At 43.1% G+C, this 22584-nt stretch overlaps 1 protein-coding gene across 14 annotated transcripts in view; it reads left to right on the top strand.

Moving 5' to 3' along the window:
• The window catches only part of Pkp4 (plakophilin 4), a 209805-nt gene that overhangs the window by 159491 nt on the left and 27730 nt on the right, over positions 1-22584 (top strand). For 6 of the 14 annotated variants that reach the window (XM_055599686.1, XM_055599681.1, XM_055599682.1 and 3 more), the window contains 7 exons: positions 25-156; positions 261-448; positions 2995-3544; positions 8587-8775; positions 9881-10100; positions 16633-16765; positions 17991-18204. In XM_055599686.1, the coding sequence (XP_055455661.1) occupies positions 25-156; positions 261-448; positions 2995-3544; positions 8587-8775; positions 9881-10100; positions 16633-16765; positions 17991-18204 (1626 nt within the window). Of the gene's footprint in view, positions 1-24; positions 157-260; positions 449-2994; positions 3545-8586; positions 8776-9880; positions 10101-12161; positions 12210-16632; positions 16766-17990; positions 18205-22584 lie in introns of all 14 variants that reach the window. The other 8 variants (XM_055599693.1, XM_055599685.1, XM_055599692.1 and 5 more) reach the window with 5 other exon arrangements.

The raw sequence follows: 22584 nt of genomic DNA, 5'->3' as shown, positions 1-22584 counted from the left end.
AGCTATAAACTTACCTTCTTACAGATGTGCCAAATACCGGTGTAAGCAAACCTAGAGTTTCTGACACTGTCCATCCCAACAACTATCTCATCAGGACAGAGCCAGAACAAGGGACCCTCTACTCACCAGAACAGACATCTCTCCATGAAAGTGAGGGTCTGTTGTATTCTGTTTTAAACACTAGATTTTCTTGTCATAATTTACCTTTAAAGCAAGCCTCAGAAGTATAATAAAGGTGTTCCACTGTTTTATTCTTGCAGGATCGTTGGGAAACTCAAGAAGTTCAACACAAATGAATTCTTATTCTGACAGTGGGTACCAGGAAGCAGGGAGTTTCCACAACAGCCAGTCCGTGAACAAGGCAGACGGTAGACCGCATCCATTCACAGGATCAACGAGTAACCATGTGGTGAGGAATTCAAGAGCGGAAGGACAAACACTGGTTCAGGTAAGTCAGACATCTAGAAGTACACTCATAGTTGCATAACTGTTATAGACATTGCTTAGCAAAAGCTAGCAGGTATAGTTTATAGAATGAAAAACTTCACTCAAAAATCACTGCATACTGTTTGAATTGCAGTATTGTAGATATTTTAAGCATAAAGCCTGATAATTATGTTTATTTGAATTAATTTACTCTTACTAATGAATTGTTATAGGTTCCTAGATGCAGTAGAGTAATGGAAATAAGAAATTTGATATGAGCAGTCCAGAGGGAGTGTAAGGATGACATGGAATGACATAGTTCCTGAAGGGCTCCTAATCTTTAGCAATGCTAGCACTAAAATATGCACCACAAAGGCCTAGAAGGCAGAAACCATTCTCTGCCTCCATGAGATGGGATCTAGTCTACTCAAAGCAAAAGTTTTCACCTTCCCTAAAATTGTTCACTGAAAGGGTATTTCTTCCTCTGGATAGTCACGCTTACAGAGTCATTGTAAAGAGGCATATCCACTCTGTTAAGTAAGGACTCAGTTGATAGGCAAAAGTACAACACTGCATGCATGTTTTGAACACTTTTGCTGAATTGTTGCTGCTTAATTCACGTCATCCCACCAGACTATGTCGGGATGTAAGAGCCAAAGGAGCGAGGGAGTCCAGCCCTCTGTCCAAGTACTGTGGAAATCCTTTAGTTGCTGGAAGATAGCAAAACACACTAGTGTGTGTTCCTCAGAGTGCAGCTCTAAACACTGCAGGACGCGCCACAGTGCGAAAGTGTTGATACAGTGGTGGGCATATTTGCTCATCGGTTTAGGAGAAGTTACATGGGTGACTTTTGCGGTCAAAGGGAGACCTCTTACCCCTGTAGCCAGCTGCTCGAGGCTGAGCTCCCAGCCTGCACATCAACCACATACATACTCGTTGGCCAGTAGAGATGTGTGGTGACGTTTGAGGCACTCTGCAGTGAGCACCTCTAGATGTTCAGCTGTGTTGCTGGGTCTCTACTCCAGCTGCTCTGCAGTCTCACTTTTGTGTAATTGCCGCAGCTACAATTTTATCCTTCATCATGATCATGTTGTTAAAAAAAGGGAAAACGTTATATTAAGTTGATTTTTGTCCCTAAAGCCGATCCGTTGATTTTAAGTAGGTCTCTGTGACTTGATCTATGTGTAGGTTGGATAGCATATTATCTTGCCGTGAGCTGGATGTCTTTTCCTTTGTCAGTGCTAGCACCATTAGCACTCCGAACACATCTTCGAACTCCCCAGCTGAACACTAATTTTCAAGGCCCTATCATATTGCCTTGTTAGTCACCATAACTTTCCCTCCCCACATCCCCCCAGTGCCACCACTACTATTCCCAGGCTGTTGAGGTTTAACTCACTTGAGGTGTTCCAGCAGCCAGGTTGCTTGCAACCCTTGGAGGCAAAGCACACATCCTCTTGTGACATGAGACTGCAGAATACCCCCTCCCCCGTCCCATCCCCACTACTTTCCTCACAGTCACAACTAAACGTAGGCAGGGGTGATGGCAGCCGGGCTCTCGCAAGCACTCAGGATGACTGAGCATGCCTGTCAGGCCGAGCTCTTGGGTCTGTTTCTATCCCTCAGCCTGCCTGCCGTTTCCCATGCCCTCAGCCACTTCTCCAGCCCACTTTCTTCACCGCTGCACAGCATCAAGAAAGGTGCCTGATGCCCACTGTGTTTGTAGAGGCCTACAGATTCATAGCATTGATTCCATAGCAGAAATGTCCAGTTTCCATTCCGGGCGCTTCCAGCTGGCTAAGACCAAGAAAGTTACAAAGACTTAGAGCATTCCTTCTCCTGGGACAGGCTCTCGGTTATCTCACTCACATCTCTTTAAACCCACCGCTAAACTAACGCTAAGAGCTGCTATGTCAGATGAAGCCAAAGAAAGGAGAGTTAAAGGATTTGGCTAGGACACCTGACTGGGCAGGCTCTTCCTTGCACTAAATTATCAGAGGAAAGCTGGACCCAGGCAGTAGCCAAAGGTTCATGCATTAGACACTGGAAAAAAAACACATCCCACAAGTTAACAGAGCCAACTCATAAAGACCAGCCATCCATAAATACTCCTCAGCTATATTTAGGCTGAGACATGAAATAGATATATTTTCTGTTTTACACAAAATGCAGTCTTGGCCACAGTTTGACTTTTAGGGAATGATACAAGCACATGGCCCCAGGGCCCTTTCATGCTCACTAGTGATTTGTAGCACTTGAAATAAAATGTTTCATATGTCAGAAAATGTAGAGGCAACAAGTGAAAAAAATGTAAAGACCAAAAAGGGTTATTAAATGTCTTCAGAAGTCTTCTATTGACTGGTTTTAGTATTCAAATTAGAGCTCCAAAACAAAACAAAAAAGCAGAAGCAAAAGCTAATCTTACTCAAAAGCTTATGCAAAGAAAAACCTCAGGTGCCTGCAGTAGTGAGGTCACATTCTGTGTGAGCTATGTGCGTTTTTATTTCTGTAATGACAATGGACGCAAAACCCTGGATAAACCCATTCTCTTTTCTCCCCTCTCATCAGCCATCAGTAGCCAATCGGGCCATGCGAAGAGTTAGTTCAGTTCCATCTAGAGCACAGTCCCCTTCTTATGTTACCAGCACAGGCGTGTCTCCTTCAAGGGGGTCACTGAGAACTTCTCTGGGTAGTGGATTTGGCTCTCCGTCAGTGACCGACTCCCGACCTCTGAACCCCAGTGCTTACTCCTCCACCACGCTCCCTGCTCAGCGGGCCGCCTCTCCATACTCACAGAGACCCGCCTCCCCAACAGCTGTGCGCAGGGTTGGCTCTGTCACTTCCCGACAGACATCCAATCCCAACGGACCAGCCCCTCAGTACCAGACCACCACCAGGGTGGGGTCCCCACTGACCCTGGCAGATGCCCAGACTCGACTAGCTTCCCCGTCCCAAGGCCAAGTGGGGTCATCGTCCCCCAAACGTTCCGGGATGACCGCCGTACCACAGCATCTGGGACCTTCACTGCAAAGAACTGTTCATGACATGGACCAATTCGGACAGCAGCAGTATGACATCTATGAGAGGATGGTTCCACCACGGCCAGACAGCCTGACAGGTGAGACACGTGACAACACTGTGCCCAGGAGCGAGGCTTCCCTGTGCCTGTGTGGAAACGGTGATCACTGGGGAGAGGCCTAGTGGCTTTCTTGAAAAATTATACTATTAGCCCAAGGTTAGCTTGTTTTTCAAGCTTTAGTCTTTTTTTGTATGACACTGTGTAGTACGTACAGAGAACTCTTTTGTAAAGCATCTTTCTCCTCAAATTAGTATGTACATAAAGTATGAGTGTGTGTGTGTGTGTGTGTGTGTGTGTGTGTGTGCGCGCGCGCATGCACAGCTGCACACACATACAGGTACACACTGTATCTTAAAAGAATTGATTCGAACCCTAAACTCTTTATTAGTATTATTTTCTAATGAAGGGTTTTGAACATCTAGGCTTACCTCCATATACCCTCAGGAGATATTAAAATGTGGTCAGAATACCTGCTTGAATGTCTCTGGAGGAATGCTGTGGTGTGTATGCTAGAATACGAATCTCATAGCCTACTGTTTTGATGGGCACCCTGATAGGAAATGCACAAAGCCCTTATGAATTTCTTTTAAATGCCATGTGGATTAAATTAGGAAGACACCAGGTTCCTGGCATTTTATCTGTCCCCTTTGGGGGATTTTTCATAAAAGATTTTCTACTTTGTTCTTTCTAGTAGAAGAAAATTTAACTGTGGATGTAGGGTAGCGGTAGAGCACTTGCCTAATCATGCACAAAGCCCTGGGTCTGATCCTGTGTGTTGCCAGAAAGATTTTTAAAGAGCAAGATGTACAGAATGGTAAAATTTCGAACCACACAGGAGAAGTTGAAATGAAGATCAGAAATGTCCAGCTTCTCTACTCTCCACACCATGTCCCATGTGCTGTAGTCTACACGTGTGTGACCTAGAGAAGAACCTGTTACACGTGTATACACACGTGTCGTGCTGCATTTTCTTCTTCACCGGGGAGCATCTCTCATATCTTCTGCACTTTTCTCATAATGTGTCTGAGCTTGCACTCTTTCTAAAGACATTGAGAGAATATCTTGTGTCTGTACGGAAACTTTACCTGTTAATAATAAATCTGATGGCCTATAGCCTAGGCAAGACTAAGAGGTGGGACATCCAGCAGGCAGAGAGGCTACTGGGATGGAGCCAGGCTCAGGAAATTGAATGGCCAAGATGTGAGGACATATGCCTGGTACCTGAACAGAAGTAACTAGCCACATGGCAAAGTGTAGATTAGTAAAAATGGGTTATTTTAAGTTATGAGCCAGTCAGAGAAGAGCTTAGCTATGTGGCCTAGGTATTTGTAAAGAATATTTAATGACTCTCATGAGTCATATTTCAGAACCTTAAGGCCAGGAGGAAAAGCCTCAACAAAAAGTTGCACAATGCTTCTTTTATATATGCATTATGGTTATTTACTTGCTTCCATGTTAAATAGGCATTTGTGTGTTTATCATTTTTAGCTGCCAGAGACACATTCTTTCATATAAATAAGTACTGTATTGCCTGTGGGATTTATTTGTCAAGTCTGAATTGCTACATCAAAGCATGTGCATACTCTTACCTTGAAGAAGACTGACAAGTTGTCCTTTGAGAAGGGCTCCTGCATTTGTACTTTTGACCTGAACCTGGAATATGCAGGCTCCCTTTAGTGTCACCAGCTCTTCCTATGGCCAATCTGGTGGGTAAGACACTGTCCCTGGGGCCGTTACTAGGCTATGATGAAGAGTTTACACTTATTATCCATTTTATCATAAAAACACAGGCTTATACCTTGTTATTTTTATAATGTCTAAAAAGTTTTTATGCTTGGCATACGTTGTTACACTGTGCATTGTACTTCTTGCTACTTTGCTTTATTAAAATTTTTTAATATTTTTGAGGATAAAATTTATATTTTATCTTGTGGCCTCTAGAAAATGTGAAGCTTTCGTAAGCTTCTTCTCACTTAACAGATACTTATGAAGCATTTATAAAGAACCTGGATTTAAGTGCAGAAAAATTTCTAGTTGTGAAATGTTGCATTTTATCATCCTTCTATCGGAGGAGTATGGATGGCTTAAGTGTTTTCTGAAGGCCTCTGTAAAGCATGCAGCAAAGTCATGTTGGAAGCAGTTACGAAGAGTCCCACCTACCAAAACCCTAACAGATAAATGGTTCTGAGAACTTGTGCTCCTCTGTGTTTGTGTAGAAGAACCATGTAGAATTCCCAGCTTTCTAAAAATTATGTGGAAGCCCAAGATAGGAAGACAGCATATAAACTCCTGTCTCCATACAGAGAGGGCATCTTTTAAATGTTTCTGATGTGCAAGTGAGTTTGGATTCATATTTCAAGGAAAGAAAAGTATACATATATAAAAAATTTTATTATATATGTATGTATGTGGAAAACATATGTAAGAACTAACCTTCCATTGCTGACTTTGCTAGAAATAACTATAGTCTTTGAGTGAAACAAAGGATTCTCGGGAAGTTTTATTTCCTGTCTACTAGACTACTGTTTTCTAAATGTAAACCCTAATTTACGGATTCATTTGGTGGTTCGAAATGTTGTTGTTTTGGTTTGGGGGGTTTGTTTTGTTTGGAATCAGGGTCTCTGCATGGCACTGGCTGGCCTCAAACTTTCAGAAATCCACCTGTCTCTGCCTCCCCAATGTCGGGATTATGCCTCCATGTCCAGCTGTAATTGTAATTTAACCAATGTCATAATGTATATAAAATGTACTCCTGGCCACAGAAAAATATATCTGGCCCAAAATATTTTGGTATAATTATCTAACGTCTGGAGAATTTTTCAAAAATAATCAATGCTTAAAAGACAGTTTTGTTTATTTAAATGTTTTAAATACAAAAGTTTCACTCACATAGAATCATCACTGTAATAAGTAAAGAAATAGGTGTTTGTGGGATTGAAACTTTTGAGTGAGTAAATGATATTATAGAGTATCCTTGCTTCCCATCATTGGTCCCCATTGTATAATGTATTAAACTTTCCTGTAGGCTCTTAGCTTTGCAATGGAACTGCTTGGCTAGGTGATAGCCAAAAATATTGTGTGAACCTGTGCACTTCAATTTGCAGGTGGGGTCCCAGTAAAACAGTTGTTCATTTAGCCTCTTTTGGCGTCATGTTGTAGATACCTACTAGAGTCGGGAGTAATGACTTATTGTAGAGCGTTGGGTGTTTATAAACTCTCCTGCCAGTCTTCACTAAGCAGCATGTAGTTATCACTTATATTCCGGCTCCTTTGTGGTGGAGGGGGTAAGCACACATGCGCATACTCACTGTGGCATTGTGTAGAAGCCTGAGGACAGCGGTGGGATTCAGTTCTGCCCTCTCACCATGCAGGAAGAAGGAGTTGAATCCTGAAGGCTGCATCACCTTCACCCGCTGAGCCATCTCAATGGGCCACTCCATTTGCTTTTTAGTTGAGATTTGATTAACTGAACTAACAAAGTGGGAATGACCGTTTTTGTAATTAGTTACTGTGCTACCTTCAGGCGTTTCAAAAGTAAACATATGCTCCATTTGCTTACAATTAGAAGGTAATTGTAGTTAATATTCCTAATGAAGTGGCAGGTTTTCCTTACTAATGGTGACAAATTATAACCTTGTGACCAGCATAATATAGAATGCTCTGGTTTAATTTAAAAAATAAAATATGCAGCCAAATGTGGTGGTGCATGCCTTTAATCCCAGAGGAAGGCAGATTCGGGTGGATCTCTGTGAATTCGAGGCCAGCCTGATCTATAAAGCGAGTTCAGGACAGCCAAATTACACAAAGAAACCCTGTCTCAGAAAACTGGATAGAGATGTAGCCCATGGCAGCTCAGTCTGCAAGTAGGTTCCCTAGTAAGGGGAACAGGGACTGTCTCTGACATGAACTCAGTAGTTGGCTCTTTGATCACCTCCCCCTGATGGGGGAGCAGCCTTACCAGACCACAGAGGAAGACAGTGCAGCCAGTCCTGATGAAACCTGATAGGCTCGGGTCAGATGGAACCTCTTCTATCAGTGGACTTGGGGAGGGTCATGGGAGGAGATGAGGGAGGTAGGATGGGACTGGGAAGGGATGAGGGAGGGGCCTACAGCTGGGATACAAAGTGAATAAACTGTAATTAATATAAAAAATAAAAATTGAGAAAAGGATAACTAGATAGATAGACAGAGCATATTTGAAATTCCCTTTCTATTGTGATCACCATCTATAAACAAAACAGTTCGAATCAAAATATAAATCATCTAATGTTAGTTAAATAGTACCTTTGCATTTTTCCTTTTTTATAAGACAAGGGAAACATAGTCATCACAAATAGTAAGGTAGTATTTTATAAAACGTGTTACTAGTTTGCTGTAAATATTCAGATTTTAGTACCGTTGACTTTCCCCTGTTTTCCCATAAAACCACATGTGACTTAATAGATGTATTTCAAAGTGTCCCAGGCACTGGGATACAGAGGCGTAGTACACAGTAGGCTCTACCTGCTGGTGAGATGAAGGAGGTCTGCGGGCAACGTAAGAAGGGCCACACCACCGCTGGCCCAGCTGTGGCTCCCTTCATGTAGGACGCAGCAAGAGATATGTCAACCTGCTTTGCTTCTCTACAAGCATGGGGTAGACGCACACAAACGAAGCTGCTGACGCTGTCACCATCTCACGGGAACACGGATGGAAAGTGCGTAACTGACCAAACTGTCATTTATATAGCGCCTGCTGTGTAAGTGGTAATCACAGCACAGGGGGCATTAACGCCACCCATAGTTGGAGAATGAGTATTAGCAAATTAAATTTAGTACGTTTTTGGGTTTTGTTTTTTTTTTTGTTTTTGTTTGTTTGTTTTTTTGAGGAAATGTACTTCTTTCTTGCTAAGAAAGTTTCTTTTTAAAAACACACAGTAGACAGAGTCGCTTTCACGCCAGGCCTTCCTCCCTCTGAACCTTGAGAAGTCTGCGTCTTTAGACCTAACGGTTGTGTGTTAGCTAGGGCTTGAATTAGGATTTATGATTTTGACCTCACCATGATTTCCTCAAGCTTTGATGACGCCGTGTTCCTACCTCTAGGCTTACGGAGTTCCTATGCCAGTCAGCACAGCCAGCTTGGGCAAGACCTTCGTTCAGCTGTGTCTCCTGACCTGCATATCACTCCTATATATGAAGGGAGGACCTTCTACAGTCCAGTGTACCGCAGCCCAAACCACGGGACCGTGGAACTCCAAGGATCGCAGACTGCTTTGTACCGCACAGGCTCAGGTGGGCCCCGTTCCCTGCCCTCCTCATCTCTCTGGCCCAACCGAAGTGATACTCTACCCAGATCGGGCTCTCCGTTAGGAGAAAATCATGTTGCCCGTTTAGTTGTCAAGATAAGCAGCTGTGACAGCAAATTAATAAGAGTAAAACAGAAGTTCATTTAGCACGTACTTTCGGGTAATATATTTTTATCATAGTGTAATCTAAACAGCGAAGGTAGTGGTTGTGCTGTTAATTTAAGGATGAATTTATGAAGCTCCAAGTATGATCCCATCGGGTTAGACTCATGTCAGATAGAGAAGGCAGCCATTTGCTAAGATATTTTTTCGTGACTTGTGTTGCCTGAACCACGTGTTGCAATGATCCAGAGGAGCGACTTGATCCATGAGTTAGCCTGTAGTGTCTCTTTACCAGAGGTGGACAGTTCGGTCTGCTGAAGAGTTTTCCTTCTGATAGACGACAGTGAAGAAATGTTCCTGTGTTCTTAGGTTCTGTAAGCAGGAATTCCTTGAAGAGCACTGAGGAGAGGTGAACCGCTTCTCTAATCGCAGAAAGACTCGAATAGAGCAATGGTGGATGCCTGCTCTTAAATTAGAAGTGTTCGGGGCAGCAGACAGTTGCTTTGCGCACCACATCACGTAATAATTTCTGAAAATAGTCAGAGAGATAAAATCTGTCTTTCCTGTGACTTAGATTTTTTCCCCAATATTACCAAGATCCAGAGGTACAGAAGTAAAAGTACATATCAAAGAAATAGGATATTTAAACACTTGAAGGGTTATTTATAAATTTTAGTAAAGACCTTGTTTTTAACCACCAAATTAATAGTATGAAATGATAACCACTCATTTCTGAGATTAATTTCTTATATTTTTACTGGGGTTTTAAATTTCTAACTCTCAATGTAACCACGCTTATAAGTACACTCATAGTTTCACTGGCTTTCTTTTCTAGGTGGTACTTTTAATTCTTAAGCTAGGCTTATGAAATCCAAAGATAAACAGCTGATGTGATTGCCAAATGTTTAATCCTATTTAAAAGTAAAAAAAAATCATATGTTTTGAAAGTGGAGAATGTACTAATCTTTCCCAAAACGTTGACTCTGTAGTAGGTGTTGGAAATCTACAAAGGACATCCAGCCAACGAAGCACCCTTACATACCAAAGAAATAATTACGCTCTGAACACAGCAGCTACCTATGCGGAGCCCTACAGGCCAGTACAGTACCGAGTCCAAGAGTGCAATTATAACAGGCTGCAGCACACAGGGCCCGCTGATGATGGTGCCACGAGATCCCCATCAATAGACAGCATCCAGAAGGACCCCAGGCAAGTACCAGAGGGACTCTTCAAGACACGCCATGTCACGCTGACTACTTCCACCATTCTGTCTCTTTATTTAGCCTGTCAGGTCTGTGGTGATATCAGTAATTCCTTATCTCTATTACTTCCACCTGTGCAGGTCATGGAGGCTGGCTTCCCTTTTTAAAGCTCATTGCTTCCTTCCGTCCTTAGCGCAGAGATCTATGGGAATATTTGCAGTATTCATCACATAGGTACATATGTTTCCATTTGTGTTAGTCAGTGCTGGGTAGAGCTTTTACTAATGAGGTTCTTTAAGAAGCTTTGTGCCGCGTAGAAGAAGATATCTCACAAGAAATTCTCATCTCACAAGCAAAACACCCTGGGCACATATTAGGCACGTATCCCCGTTTTATTTTGTTTGGCCACAGAGACAACATTTTCTAAGGTAGATATGAGCAGCTCGGTACTTGATCGAGTCTTAAACTGGCCTCCTCTTTAGCGAAAGCCTCTTAACATATTCAGAAAATATGTTTCAAAACTAAGAGAATTTTCATTTCTGAAGGAATAGAACCATTACTAAGTTTTAAACAACTTTGGTGTTATTTTAAGGCGTATATTATTAGCAAGATTTCATTCACTCTCCGCCCACAATTGTTTCACCGGGAAGTTGTTATAATTATCGATTTGAATTTCACAACCTGCCAGCTTGTTCTAATGACTGCAAAGTAAACTTAGTGAGGTTCTGGTCATTAATTGCTGTACCTGGATAGGAAGCTGCTGACTTATCGAAGCCATGTCATGAGTTTGCTTTTATGCCTAAAATTCTTTCAGGCCTGAGTCCTACTTTCCCACTTTGGGCTATCACAAGGTTTACTTCGAAAAGATCTTTTTTTTCTTATAGCACCTTCTACGTAATTGTCAGAAAAATGGTTATATTGTTTCATTTGCTAAAATTTTCGGAATGACAAAATTCTGTGTTACCCAACACATCAGCATCCCCCATCCCCCAGGGTGTTCTGAATTCTGGGTAATTTGATACCTAGCTGGGCCTGCAAGAGCAGGGCTGAGTCATTAGACTCTGAGTTGAATGGAGATGACCCCAAAGGCTTCAGCTTCGACCTCGAACATGAACTGCTTCACTGTAAACAAAAGTTTCGTGTGCGGTAATATATTTTTGCTATTCGTACTATGGTAATTCCATAGTCTAATGCGTGAACTGCTACAGCTACAGTGATTGTGTGCAGCTTCCCTGATAACGCTGCTCCTTAGATGAGCAGCCATTCCGCGCCACAGGTACGTTCACTGTCGCTGACCCTGGAATCCAGACGAGTGGAGATAGAGCGCGCAAATCAGAATCAGGGTCTCTTGATAACCGCTGTTCCTCAAGTTTAAAAATAACGACTTTAACATGTTATTAACCTCAAACTTTACTGTTCTTACGACATAATTAGCCTGACAAATTCTCTGTGAGACTGGAAATTATTGGTGTTTACTATACAGAAGGAAATCTGTAAGGATTTTGTTTTTTAGGTTTTGTGAGATTTATTTGGTTGGTTTTTTTATGGGTTTGTTTTTTAGACTCTTGAGATAGGCTGCTGTTTTGTAGCTCAGGCTGGCCTGGGGCTCATGATTTTCCTACCTCAATCTCTTCTTTTCATGCTAGGATTTTAGATATGCACCACCAGGCCCAGCTGTGACTTAAAAACAGGGCGGGTCTCAGCTTGGAGAACAAAGGTTTTTTGTTTTTTTCACAGACCTGTTGGAAGAGGATGGAAGGTGTGTGTCCTCTCACAGTGCAGGCCTCTGCGTCCAGCTGGTCCTTTCTCCATAACATATAATAATAATATTACTGAAAAATGATCACTTTGAAAGAAATTAAAGCAAATAATTTAAAATATTCACCCTTACCACTAAAGATCTTCCTATATATAACACAGGTCTCTCCATCTTGTTCCACTTCCATCATTTGGTCTAAGTTCTTTTAGCCTCAGTTTATCTTAAATGTTTTTGGTTTGCTTTTCAGAGTATTTATTTTTGCTATATATAAAATTCAGGATTTATAAGTGTGAATGTTTTTTCTTTCAGTACTTTAAAAGGTGTTATTCATTGTCTTCAGACATCTGTTGTTTTTTGGTGAGAAATAAGAAATTATTTGTATTCTCATTATGTAATATGCTTTCTCTTGGCTTCCTTTGTTGTTCTCAGCTTTCAGCAGTTTTACTATGCTGAGCTATGTGTGGGTCTCTGTGCATTTGACATGATTGGGGTTTACTGAGATTCTTCAAATGTAGATTAATGTTTTTGCAAAAATTAAAAAAAGAAATTCGCTTTTGTTTCTTTAAATTCTTTTCTGCACTCAACTCCCTCTTCTCCTTCTGGGATCCTAGTTACATGTATTAAAGTCAGTTGGTGATCATGAAACTTAGTAAGTTCTCTTGCGGGATCACTTCTAGTGCCCATCTTCAATCATACCATGCTTTTTACTACTGCCTCATACCTGTTTGGCTTATACATTGTGTTTTAATTTCAGATACTTGAACTTGCTTTTTTTTTTTTTCAATCAACCTGGTTCTTTTTCTATAGTTTCCATGTCTCAGCTAAGAGTCCACTCTACTCATTCTATTTCAGTCTTTTGTTCATTGGTGCGATCTGACTTTTGCCACAGGGTCTCCCTGGAAATCAGACTGCCCTGGTCCTGCCTCTGCTGGGATCACGGGTTTCCACCACACCCAGCTTTTTTTTTTTTTTTTTTTTTTTTAAGTCTTTGAACACAATTGGAGCAATTTCAAGTTCTTCCTCTAAAAAGGCCAGGATCACTGCCTCTGGTTCTGTTTCTACTGTTGCTTTTTGTCATGTCACCTCTGGTGACTTTTCACTATCTGTTGGCTGCTATGAACAAGTGAACCTGTATTAAATGATCTCCTGCTACAGTGCCAAGTTTCTTGTGGCAGATAACTGAACTGCTAGCAGATCCTTTTGACACTGACAACACTGGTTTTGCTCTTTGAGAAGCCTGTTTCACATGTGTTTTAGCCCTAGACTATCAACCCTATTAAGTGGCATGGTCCCAGCTGCTCAGACATGGCCTTTGAGGGCTAAGGACTTATATTCTGAGATTCTCACATCTGTACCCAACAAGCCTGGAGTCCAGCATCACCTACTGTGGGTTCAACTGCCATACAGTAGTCCCCCCGCACTGACCAGTCCTCCGGGGTGCCCTGTCTATACCTTCTGACTTCTTCAGCACCAACAAACTCCAGTCATCACCCCCCTAAACCCAGTGCAACAAATCCCATCCTGTATTCTTTAGCCTCAGCCTCTTGCATTAGGACACAGAAAACACCCCTACACAAAAAGCCAGGTAGATCTGGGATTCCTGGACTATTGCCTCATCTCAAGGATTTTATTCTTGTGTTCCCGTCCAGGGCCCATTATAGTTCCCTCACACATTTACCTCATTTTTATAGTAGTTTGTGGAACATCAAAATACAGAACCATACTATAGAGAAAAGTCTAGGCTTGGGTTGTAGTCGAGCAAATCCTTGCACAGATGCCATCTTTTTAGCCTGGAAACTGGTAGCAGTCTTCAGGGTAGATCTCTGCTAAACTTAACTGAGGTAATGTTAATGGCAACCATTGCCCTGCTCCTACTGGAAGCTACTCTTCTGCTACCTGATCCTCCTGGCACCCAGACATGTCAGAAAATCTCAGTCATCACTGTACCACTTAAAGAAGAGGAAAAACTAAATGTTTGCCATAAATGTGAGTTATCAGAGAGGATTAGACCACACTCTTGGCTCTCTGTCAATTACAGCACAGCCTTACATGATAGATTCTGCCTAGTTTTTTTTTTTTTCTTTTTTTTTTTTATCAAAAATGTTTAACACAGTTGAGTGTAGAAAAGGGAGGCTATTACAGAAAAATGTTCTTCTTTGGAAACCCTCGTTTTTCAGAAATGAAGGTTAATAACTGTACAGCATCACACCTAGCCACGAGCCATCCTCTAAAGCAGGCAGGGTAACAGTTTCATTGTTCTTACTTTACAGGTGAGGGAACTGTGCTCTTCATACTCAGCTGGTTTCCAAAATAACAGTGACCGAGGAGCCTAAGGCTTCAGCCAATAACTCCCATTCCTATGAACTTTTTCTGTGTGGGTGTGGTGTGTATACCGCGTGTGTACATGTCTGCCTATGTGTGGGTGCAGGTGGGGGGCTGAGCGATCCTGTTGGGAACCCTCTTCAGTGCTCATTCACCTTGCTCCGGGAGGCAGGCTCTCACAGGAACAGGGAGTCTGCTGGCCTGCTTGCTGTGGAGACCCCATCTCCCCCCTCTGAGACTGGAGTACGGGCAGACTGGCGTAGCCACCCTGCACTATGTGGGTGCTGGAGAATTTTTAGATCGTCTGGTTGCCAGGCAAAGACCAAATCCAGGAAAGGCGCCATTTTAAGGGGGAGTCTGGGATGGTTCAGGAAAGGTAGAAAGGATGGACATAGGATCCCGCTGATTGGGTGAGCGGTAAGAGGAAGACTCAGTTACAGGCGTCTCTCTGTTTTAGGCAACTGTGTGGGTAGTCTCACCGCCAGTCCTCTTCGAGTCTAGCTCATTCTCAATTGGCCGTCAACGTTGTCTCCCGTATAAATGTGGCCATCCTACATTTCCCTGCTGCAAAGTGTCTACATTCTCTTTCCTGTAAGGAGGAGCTGGTGCACTGTGCACGTTTCACCAACTTCCACCCACGTGCTAAACCCAATTCCTTGTCTGTAGCCAGTGATATTTAGTAGTGCTTGCCTCAGAGGGGGCAGTAATGGCCAGTGACAGGGCTAGGTGCAGGTAAACTGGAAAACCGTTATTTGTGCCGTTGGTATGAGGGTCTCACAGGGCCTCGTGTCTAAGGCCATGTCATAATCAGCCATGATGACCCCTATAACTTAACAGGGATGCAGCAGATACTCATTGGCATGGGTGGTATGTGTGCGTATGTACAGGTGTGTAACGACCCTTTGAAGTAGACCGGAAAATTAACACCCGGAGCCTTCCCAATCCAGGTGACACTTAGAAACTAGCAAGTAGAGAAGCTAAGGCAGGGGAACTGAAAGCCAGCATGAGCTAGAGAGTAAGACCTTGTCTCAAAAAGACAAAGAAGAAAAAAAGATTTGCATTGTTTTTGAAAGTTTTTTTTTTTTTCCTCAGAATTCCCAATTAACTCCCCGCCTCCCCCTACCCCCGCTGTGTATGTAGTTACTGCTCAGATCCCCGTTGGCAGTGGCTTGCTTTGCCTGCTCACTTCAGTGGTGTCCTACGGTGCTATCTGGCTCCTTTTGCTTAAAGCAAAAGGTCAGTGCGTGCTACTGAGTACCAGTAAATTCCCTTTTATTGACAAGTGTCAGTCCTTCGTATCCATCACAGTTGCTTTCTGCCCCTTTAGTGGACAACTGGGATACCTCCAAATAGGCTGCTACAAAGATGCGTCTCACTGTCCACATACAGAAAAACAAATCGCCGGCAGAAGTTTCAATGGGTTATTAATATAAGAAGTAATTTTTATTAACTTACTCAGTGTGAATTCATTATTTTCATTAAAATTTAATGGCATCCCTTAATGGGAGTCTTTGTATACGTTGTTGTGTGAACCATTTTCTACAACAACAACAACAACAACAAAACTGTCCTTTGTGTGAAATAGGCACTCGAAGATCCTAAACAGTAGGCCAGTCAGACGACATCAGGAAACCCTGACAGTGAGATACTGTGTGCAAAGAAAGCATGGAAGACTCTGTATGAGACGTGAATGCCTGTCATACCATACAACAACAACAAACTGTCGCATGGTGAAGATGTCGCTGCCTGGCTGCTCACTGGCTGTGTGGCCAGCTCCCTGCACTCTCATATGTACATACCATATGGGCAGGGGGAGTGAGAGAGAGATCACACCTGGGAAAGCGGCTGGCACAGAACACGTGTTCCCGACCCTACTGAGTCCTACTTAATAATAACACAGTTTCTGTAACATAAAGGACAGGGTGTTTCCTGGACATTTCTGCCAAGTTGCTTCTCTCTTTTTCATCCTCCTCTGTGTTTCTGTCTCATAATCAAGGGCAACTATGCATATTAAATTTCCGAACAGTCACTGTGACTCCCACCAGATCTGTGATCCGCAGCTGGTCTGTCCTCTCCCATCAGGCCTTCTTTTCCTCGGGTGTGACATCTCACTTAGCTAAATTGCACTTGTTTACCTGTGCGTTGCATCGCTGCATTCTTGGATGGGTAAAAAGGCATAAAATTAAAATCCGGAGGAGGAACACTGCAGTGGGAAGGCTGCCAGACTGAGAATTCCCTTTGTTCCCCTGACTCTGCTGTGTCCTTGCGCCACGATTTCTTGAAGATCACGAGCATTTGGGTCTCTGCATATACTGATCGGGAGAGATTATTTGTCAAATGAATGACTTTAGGACTTCCATAACTTCTAATTGCTGCCTCTGCTGAACTTTTTCCTCCTATCAGAAATGTGTTGTTCTTCTTGGAGCTTCCTTTTTGATGCCATATCTCTTCCATGTAGGGAGTTTGCCTGGCGTGACCCGGAGCTGCCTGAAGTCATTCACATGCTGCAACACCAGTTCCCGTCCGTCCAGGCGAACGCTGCAGCCTACCTGCAGCACCTGTGTTTTGGTGACAACAAAGTGAAAATGGAGGTACTAGACCCAAAGCCCAGCACACCGTGCCATCTGCTTAGCAGCTGTTTGCTTACTATTTAAAAATGACTGGGGATATGGGGGTCAGGAAAGATGCTTCAGCAGCTATGAGCACTGGCTGCTCATCCGGAGGACCCAGGTTTGATTGCAAGCACCATCAAGGAGCTCACGGCCATGTATAATACTAGTTACCAGTTACCGAGAATCCAGTGCCCTCTTCTGGCCTTTGTGTGTACTGCATGCACACATTGCACATACCTACAGGCAAAACACCCATCCGTGTAAAATAATAACTAATTTTTTAAAAATGAAAGTGATTATGAAATGACTAGTGGTTGAGGGTGTTGTCAGTATGTCCTCGTAAGGCCCTACCTTCACTTTAGTGTTTTTCACAGCACCACAAAAATTACTAAAAAATAAAATTTCTTTTTGAAATAATACTGATTTTTAGACATTCCTTTATTTCTTGACTATGCATTCCATTGCCTCTCAGGAAAACCTGAGATAAGTGTATTGCCTGGAATGCTTTCAGCCTTGTCAAAGCTCATCCACTTAGTTAGCATATCTATAAAACATGAAGCAAAAATCAATTTAATCTGAGCTTTAGAAATATTTTCAAAGAATCTATTAGATAAAAAAAAAAAAATTACTGCATTCAGTAAACTAGGGAGTTAATGTATCTCCTGAGGTTCTGGTCAAGACAAGTGTTTTAGTGTTAATGGAAACAGAAAGTTTCTGCTTACTAGCCGGTCCTCTGTCGCATGCAAATTCTTTTTAACATTTCAGGCCTTATCCTCCTCCAGTGAGCTTTTTTATCTGGTCCGTATGAAAGGCGACATAACAGCTACACACCTAAAGGTTGACATAAACAAACCCTACCAGCTTGCAAGTAAAACAATCAAGCATTGACAAGCGGAAAAGAATGTGAGGATAGTAGCCTGGAGAACCAGGTCGAGAACTCCCTGCTGTGCCGCCTGTGAGCAGCTGTGTGCTGCACTTACACATTCACATGGCAGGCCTGGAACGTGACTGTGGCCTGCACGCGGTGCCAGTCCTCCCGATCTCCCATCTCTCTTCAAGCCCTACGCACAGGAAGGGAGCGCTCTTGTAGAGAACGTGCCTAGAAGTTTGGGAGGGTGTACACCTGAGCTCACCACGACAGGCGTGTGTAGCCACCAGTTGATGCATTTCACTCAGCCCTGGGACCTAATATTTCTCATTCCAGGTGTACAGGCTAGGGGGAATCAAGCATCTGGTCGACCTGTTGGACCACAGGGTTTTGGAAGTCCAGAAGAATGCTTGCGGGGCCCTCCGAAACCTTGTGTTTGGCAAGTCTACAGATGAAAACAAGATAGCAATGAAGAATGTTGGTGGGATCCCTGCCCTGCTGCGACTGTTGAGAAAATCTATTGATGCAGAAGTAAGGGAGCTTGTTACAGGTGGGTAGAGAATGTGCTCTTGCCTAGAGGGAATGCTGGAAGCGATCTAGCCTGTGCCAGGGCCTAGTGGCATTGAGAAGGCCATGGAAGCCGCGCTGTGAGTGATGAATGATGCGCTCAGCACATGGGTGGGGCTAGCTGTTGCTCACCTCTGTGAAGAAGGCCATGCACCCAGAAGACATTTGCACTGTTCTGCCTGTACGGCTAATGTGTCTATCGGTGCGCAGGCATTCACGCTTGGTCCCCTTGCTTAGCTAGCCGAGGCTTCGTGGCATGGTCCTGGTAGCCCTAATGTGCGTTTTCTTTTCTGTTCTTCTCGCATAATTTCTCACAGAAGGAAGGCCGCTCTGGACCTTTGTTGCTAAGTTTTTCTTTGTGCAAAATTGTTATACTTAATGTCTTTCCTGAGCAGACCTCAAAGAATTTGTAATATTTAATGCTAAACAGGAAAAAAAAAAAAAAAAAGTACCCGAAAGTTCAGTGATTTCCTTTTTTGCTATTTAAAAGTCAAATTGCTTTGAAGTGGAGACCGTCCGCACTTCAGAAGGGCTTGTGTCTTTTTGCCTGGGGCACACTGGCCCACATGCTCGCTTAGGTACTTGCCCCTCATTTCATCGCTCCTGTGTGTTAGACTCTTCTGTTTGTTTAAAACACAAGGTTTTCCTAAGATGTGGGCGCTGGCCTTGAAGAGAAAAATGTGAATATATAGTTTAGGAACAGCTATCTCCTATGGAAGCTTCCAATATAAGGCTACAAACACCTTCTGATATTTCCCAGAACCCTCTGTCAGATGTTTTTCTGACTTTTATGAAACACTTTTTTTCAAACATGTATATACATATATATGTGTATGTATATATATATATGTATGTGTATACTGTCACCACTAGTAATTTTAAGAGGAATGGTTACTTATGAGGTGGTTACTTTCAAAATATTGGAAAGGGAATAATCAAATGAAATGATGAATATGAAAGTGTATCACTCACATCTCATACGCAGAGGCTGTTGCTCTCAGCTTGATTTCTGTGTAAACATTGTCTGGTTAATATGAAACTACCAAGTCATACTCCGCATCGAGAAAAATTGTTTGCTTGTGTATGTATATGGACATGACATGTGTACACATACCTTAAAGCCCCTGACCGAGGGGGAAAGGAAAGTTAGTTGTTCCATTTCCCAGTTGTAGCATTCGGTAGTACCAAACTTAGCTGATGTTCAGTCAGAAGAAACATGTAAGAAAAAGTGAACCTTGGTATGTCTTCAGGCAGGAAACCTTAGGAGATCCTTAAGTAGCCCCTCCGGTAACACTTCTCCTCGTCAGATATTTACAAGTTCTTTAAACTAGGCGGGGAGAGGGGTTTCTGAAAGGGGTCTCAGAACTCATCTTCTCTGATCAGCCATACCAACCCTCCACCCCCCACTGAGTGTCAGCACTGGCCAGGACAGGCAACTTGCACAGCTTCGGAGCTCAAGCGTGGGCATCAAGGTTAGCACGTGTGTTCTGAATGAGAAGGCAGGAACACAGGCCCTGGGGAGCTCATTTCACCTAAGAGCAGCCCTACAGACCAACTCTGCCCTACACCCGGCTGCCTGGACCCCTCCTGACCAAGAACCCTGAAAAACACAGCTGCCTGTGTTCCAGAAAACAGAGTGCTACCTTTTTGGCTTTTCAGTATCCAACCAGTGCCAGCCACAAAGACAGCGGCTCTGCAGGCTTGATGTTTGGCCTGTGTAGGTGTGGACTAGGAGTTTATCAGTGATAATTAAAACCAACTTAGAACCATAAAACTGGAATTGCTAACAATTTGAAGAAATTACTAATCACTTGAAAGTAGGTCTGTTATTCACAAAATTAAGTAATTCAACCTAGTTATTAAATCTAAAGTCTTTTTCTCCCTTTGCCCTCTGTTTCAATTTGGCAGTTTTTACTATACAAGTGAAGAAATTTTAACTTTCCTAAAAAAGATGTCTCACACTTGCTTTAATAACTGCCTAGGGCCTTTTTTTTTTTTTTTTTCCACCTTTGCACTTTCTTGGGGGGGGGAGGGGGGGACAAAACTTTTTGCCAAATTATTTTCCCAAGACAGTATGGCTGTCTTTGCTGATTAAAATGGTTCTCTAACATGGAACATGATTCCTGTGTTTCCTTCATTGTATTGAACATTTTTGTAGTGAAATACACTATGCTTTTCATGAACTCAGTGCTGTGTGCACAGGTGCTTTGCGTTGATGTCCCTTCCGGATCTTTGCTGTTACTGTGCTTAAACGCAAAAGCTACACAAAGTTTAGCTGACCCCCCCCCCCCATTGGGCTAAAGTCAGTGTCTTCTAGGCCAGATTGCAAATGGAAGCATCTTCTCACTAAAAATGATATGATGCATTCATTTGTTGAGGATTATTAAATTGTATTTCTGAGCTAGGAGATACAAATTTATAGTTACTGTGTATTCTGAACATTTTATTTTAAACTGTAATAACTGAAGATGCTACAAAGGGTGTGGGGGCCTGGCTTGTAAGGAGCTGGATGCTCCGAACCTTTCATGTGTTATTCCTCCTTAGTAACACCAGTGTCAGTACCAGACAGTAGCCTCTCTTCTTCAGCAATAGCAAGCTGACTTCCTATCACTTCCGTATTCACTCTTTCCAAGTTAGCAAGTGATTGATTATTCATTATGGCTAGTCAACTATTTCCACTCTGATGGCTTTGAAATTTGAAATTCAAGCCATGCACTGAAGGCACCATGCAGGCAATGGGCCACACCATCCCTCCCTCATCACTGGCTACATATTTGTTATTAGGTGATAAAGTTAATTTTTTTTTAAATATTTTTGTGCTAAGGAAAACCAGGTAAGCCAGGCAAAGTTTTAGCAAACGGTAGGTCCCAGCAAGAGTTGGTCATTCATAGTATAAAGAGCCATATGATCAAAGGATGAAAAATTCTATTCTTGTTTCCTTGACCTCATTAATATGCCTTCTATACAGCCATTTGTTACCTGATCTAGACAGGAGGCAGTCCATTACTTTCCTGCTTTTCTGGACCACTTGAGCTATTAGGAGCAGTGTGTGTTATTTTCAGAAATCTAGCAGCAGCCCTTCCCACTTCCCAGCCAAAGTTAGTAAGAACCCGCACCACCTGCTCTACTTATTACAATAATAACAAAATCATTCATCACCCGTCTCCAGCCACCCTCCCTCTTGCTCTGTCTCATTTCAAGTCATAAAAACTTGTAATGAGAAAAATGACAAAAAAAAAAAAAAAATTAAGTTTAATTGGTACTATCCCAAAATAGTTCATTGTAGATGGGCCAGCTCTTACTTCATAAAGAACTTAGAACAGGAAAATGCCCTGAAGGAATCTCTGTTCCACAGAAGCTCACCTGAACACACAGATGAGAAATTCGGGCATAGGGAGGTTGAGTTCGTGACACACAGGCTGAAGTTTTCTTTCCCCCAGCGCAGGCTACTGAAAAATGCTAAAAAGGAGGCACCTCTGGGCATGGAAATGCCTGTTTTCAAATACTGTCCTGTCTTTGGCAGTTCCAACAGAAGGAAGTCTCAATATCCTAATTACTTCAGTTTCACCCAGTGTTATGGGGAGGTCTCCTTGAACCCCACCACGACAGTCTCGCCAAGCTAGCGACCCAGCATAATCCTGGGTCTCAGCTTGCCGCACTGTGACTTTAGTCTTCTGAGTCTGTCCAGAGTGACAGTCTCGGTGGGACAGGTCCTTACGTCTGAATGAGGCAGCCAAGTGGGAAACTAAAGTCAAGTGGAGAACTCACTCGTTTGGCCAGCATCGGCCAGAGGAGACTTTTCCAGCAAGAGAGGCCTTTAGCAGCGCGTCCCCTGGCTAGCCTAGACAGCCTACAAATGTGAGGAAGGTGGGACACACAGGTGGAGACCCCCTGTCACACCCCCGGTGTTCCAGAGTCTCTGCCCCTGCCTGACGGCCTGTATCCTATGTCTCAAAGCCTCTGCCGACGATTTGGGGCAGGTTCAGAAAGTGTCCCTGGCCACACAAGTCAGGTAGGTGTGCAGTATTCGTTTCAAGGCAGTGGTTCTCAACCTGTGGCTCAAGTCCCCCTTGGGGGTCAAATGACCCCGTCACAGGGGTCGCCTATCAGATATCCTGCATAGCAAATATTTACATTACAACTCATAGCAGTAGTAGACTGACAGTTATGAAGTCGCAATGAAAATAATTTTGTGGTTGGGGTCGTCAAACACGAGGAACTGTTTTAAAGGGTAGCAGCACTAGGAAGGCGGAGAACCACTGCCTTATGTGACTGGATAACGAAGTCTCTTTGCTCACATAAATGACCAAACTCTTTGTCAGAATCACCAGCAGAACAAGGATTGGAGGTGGGGGCGCTGCTC

The sequence above is a fragment of the Psammomys obesus genome, unplaced genomic scaffold (genome assembly GCF_907164565.1).
Source record: "Psammomys obesus unplaced genomic scaffold, mPsaObe1.curated_primary_1811, whole genome shotgun sequence".
NCBI lineage: Eukaryota > Metazoa > Chordata > Mammalia > Rodentia > Muridae > Psammomys > Psammomys obesus.
The sequence above is the reverse complement of the archived record's forward strand: the minus strand, read 5'-3'. Positions and strand labels throughout refer to the sequence as shown.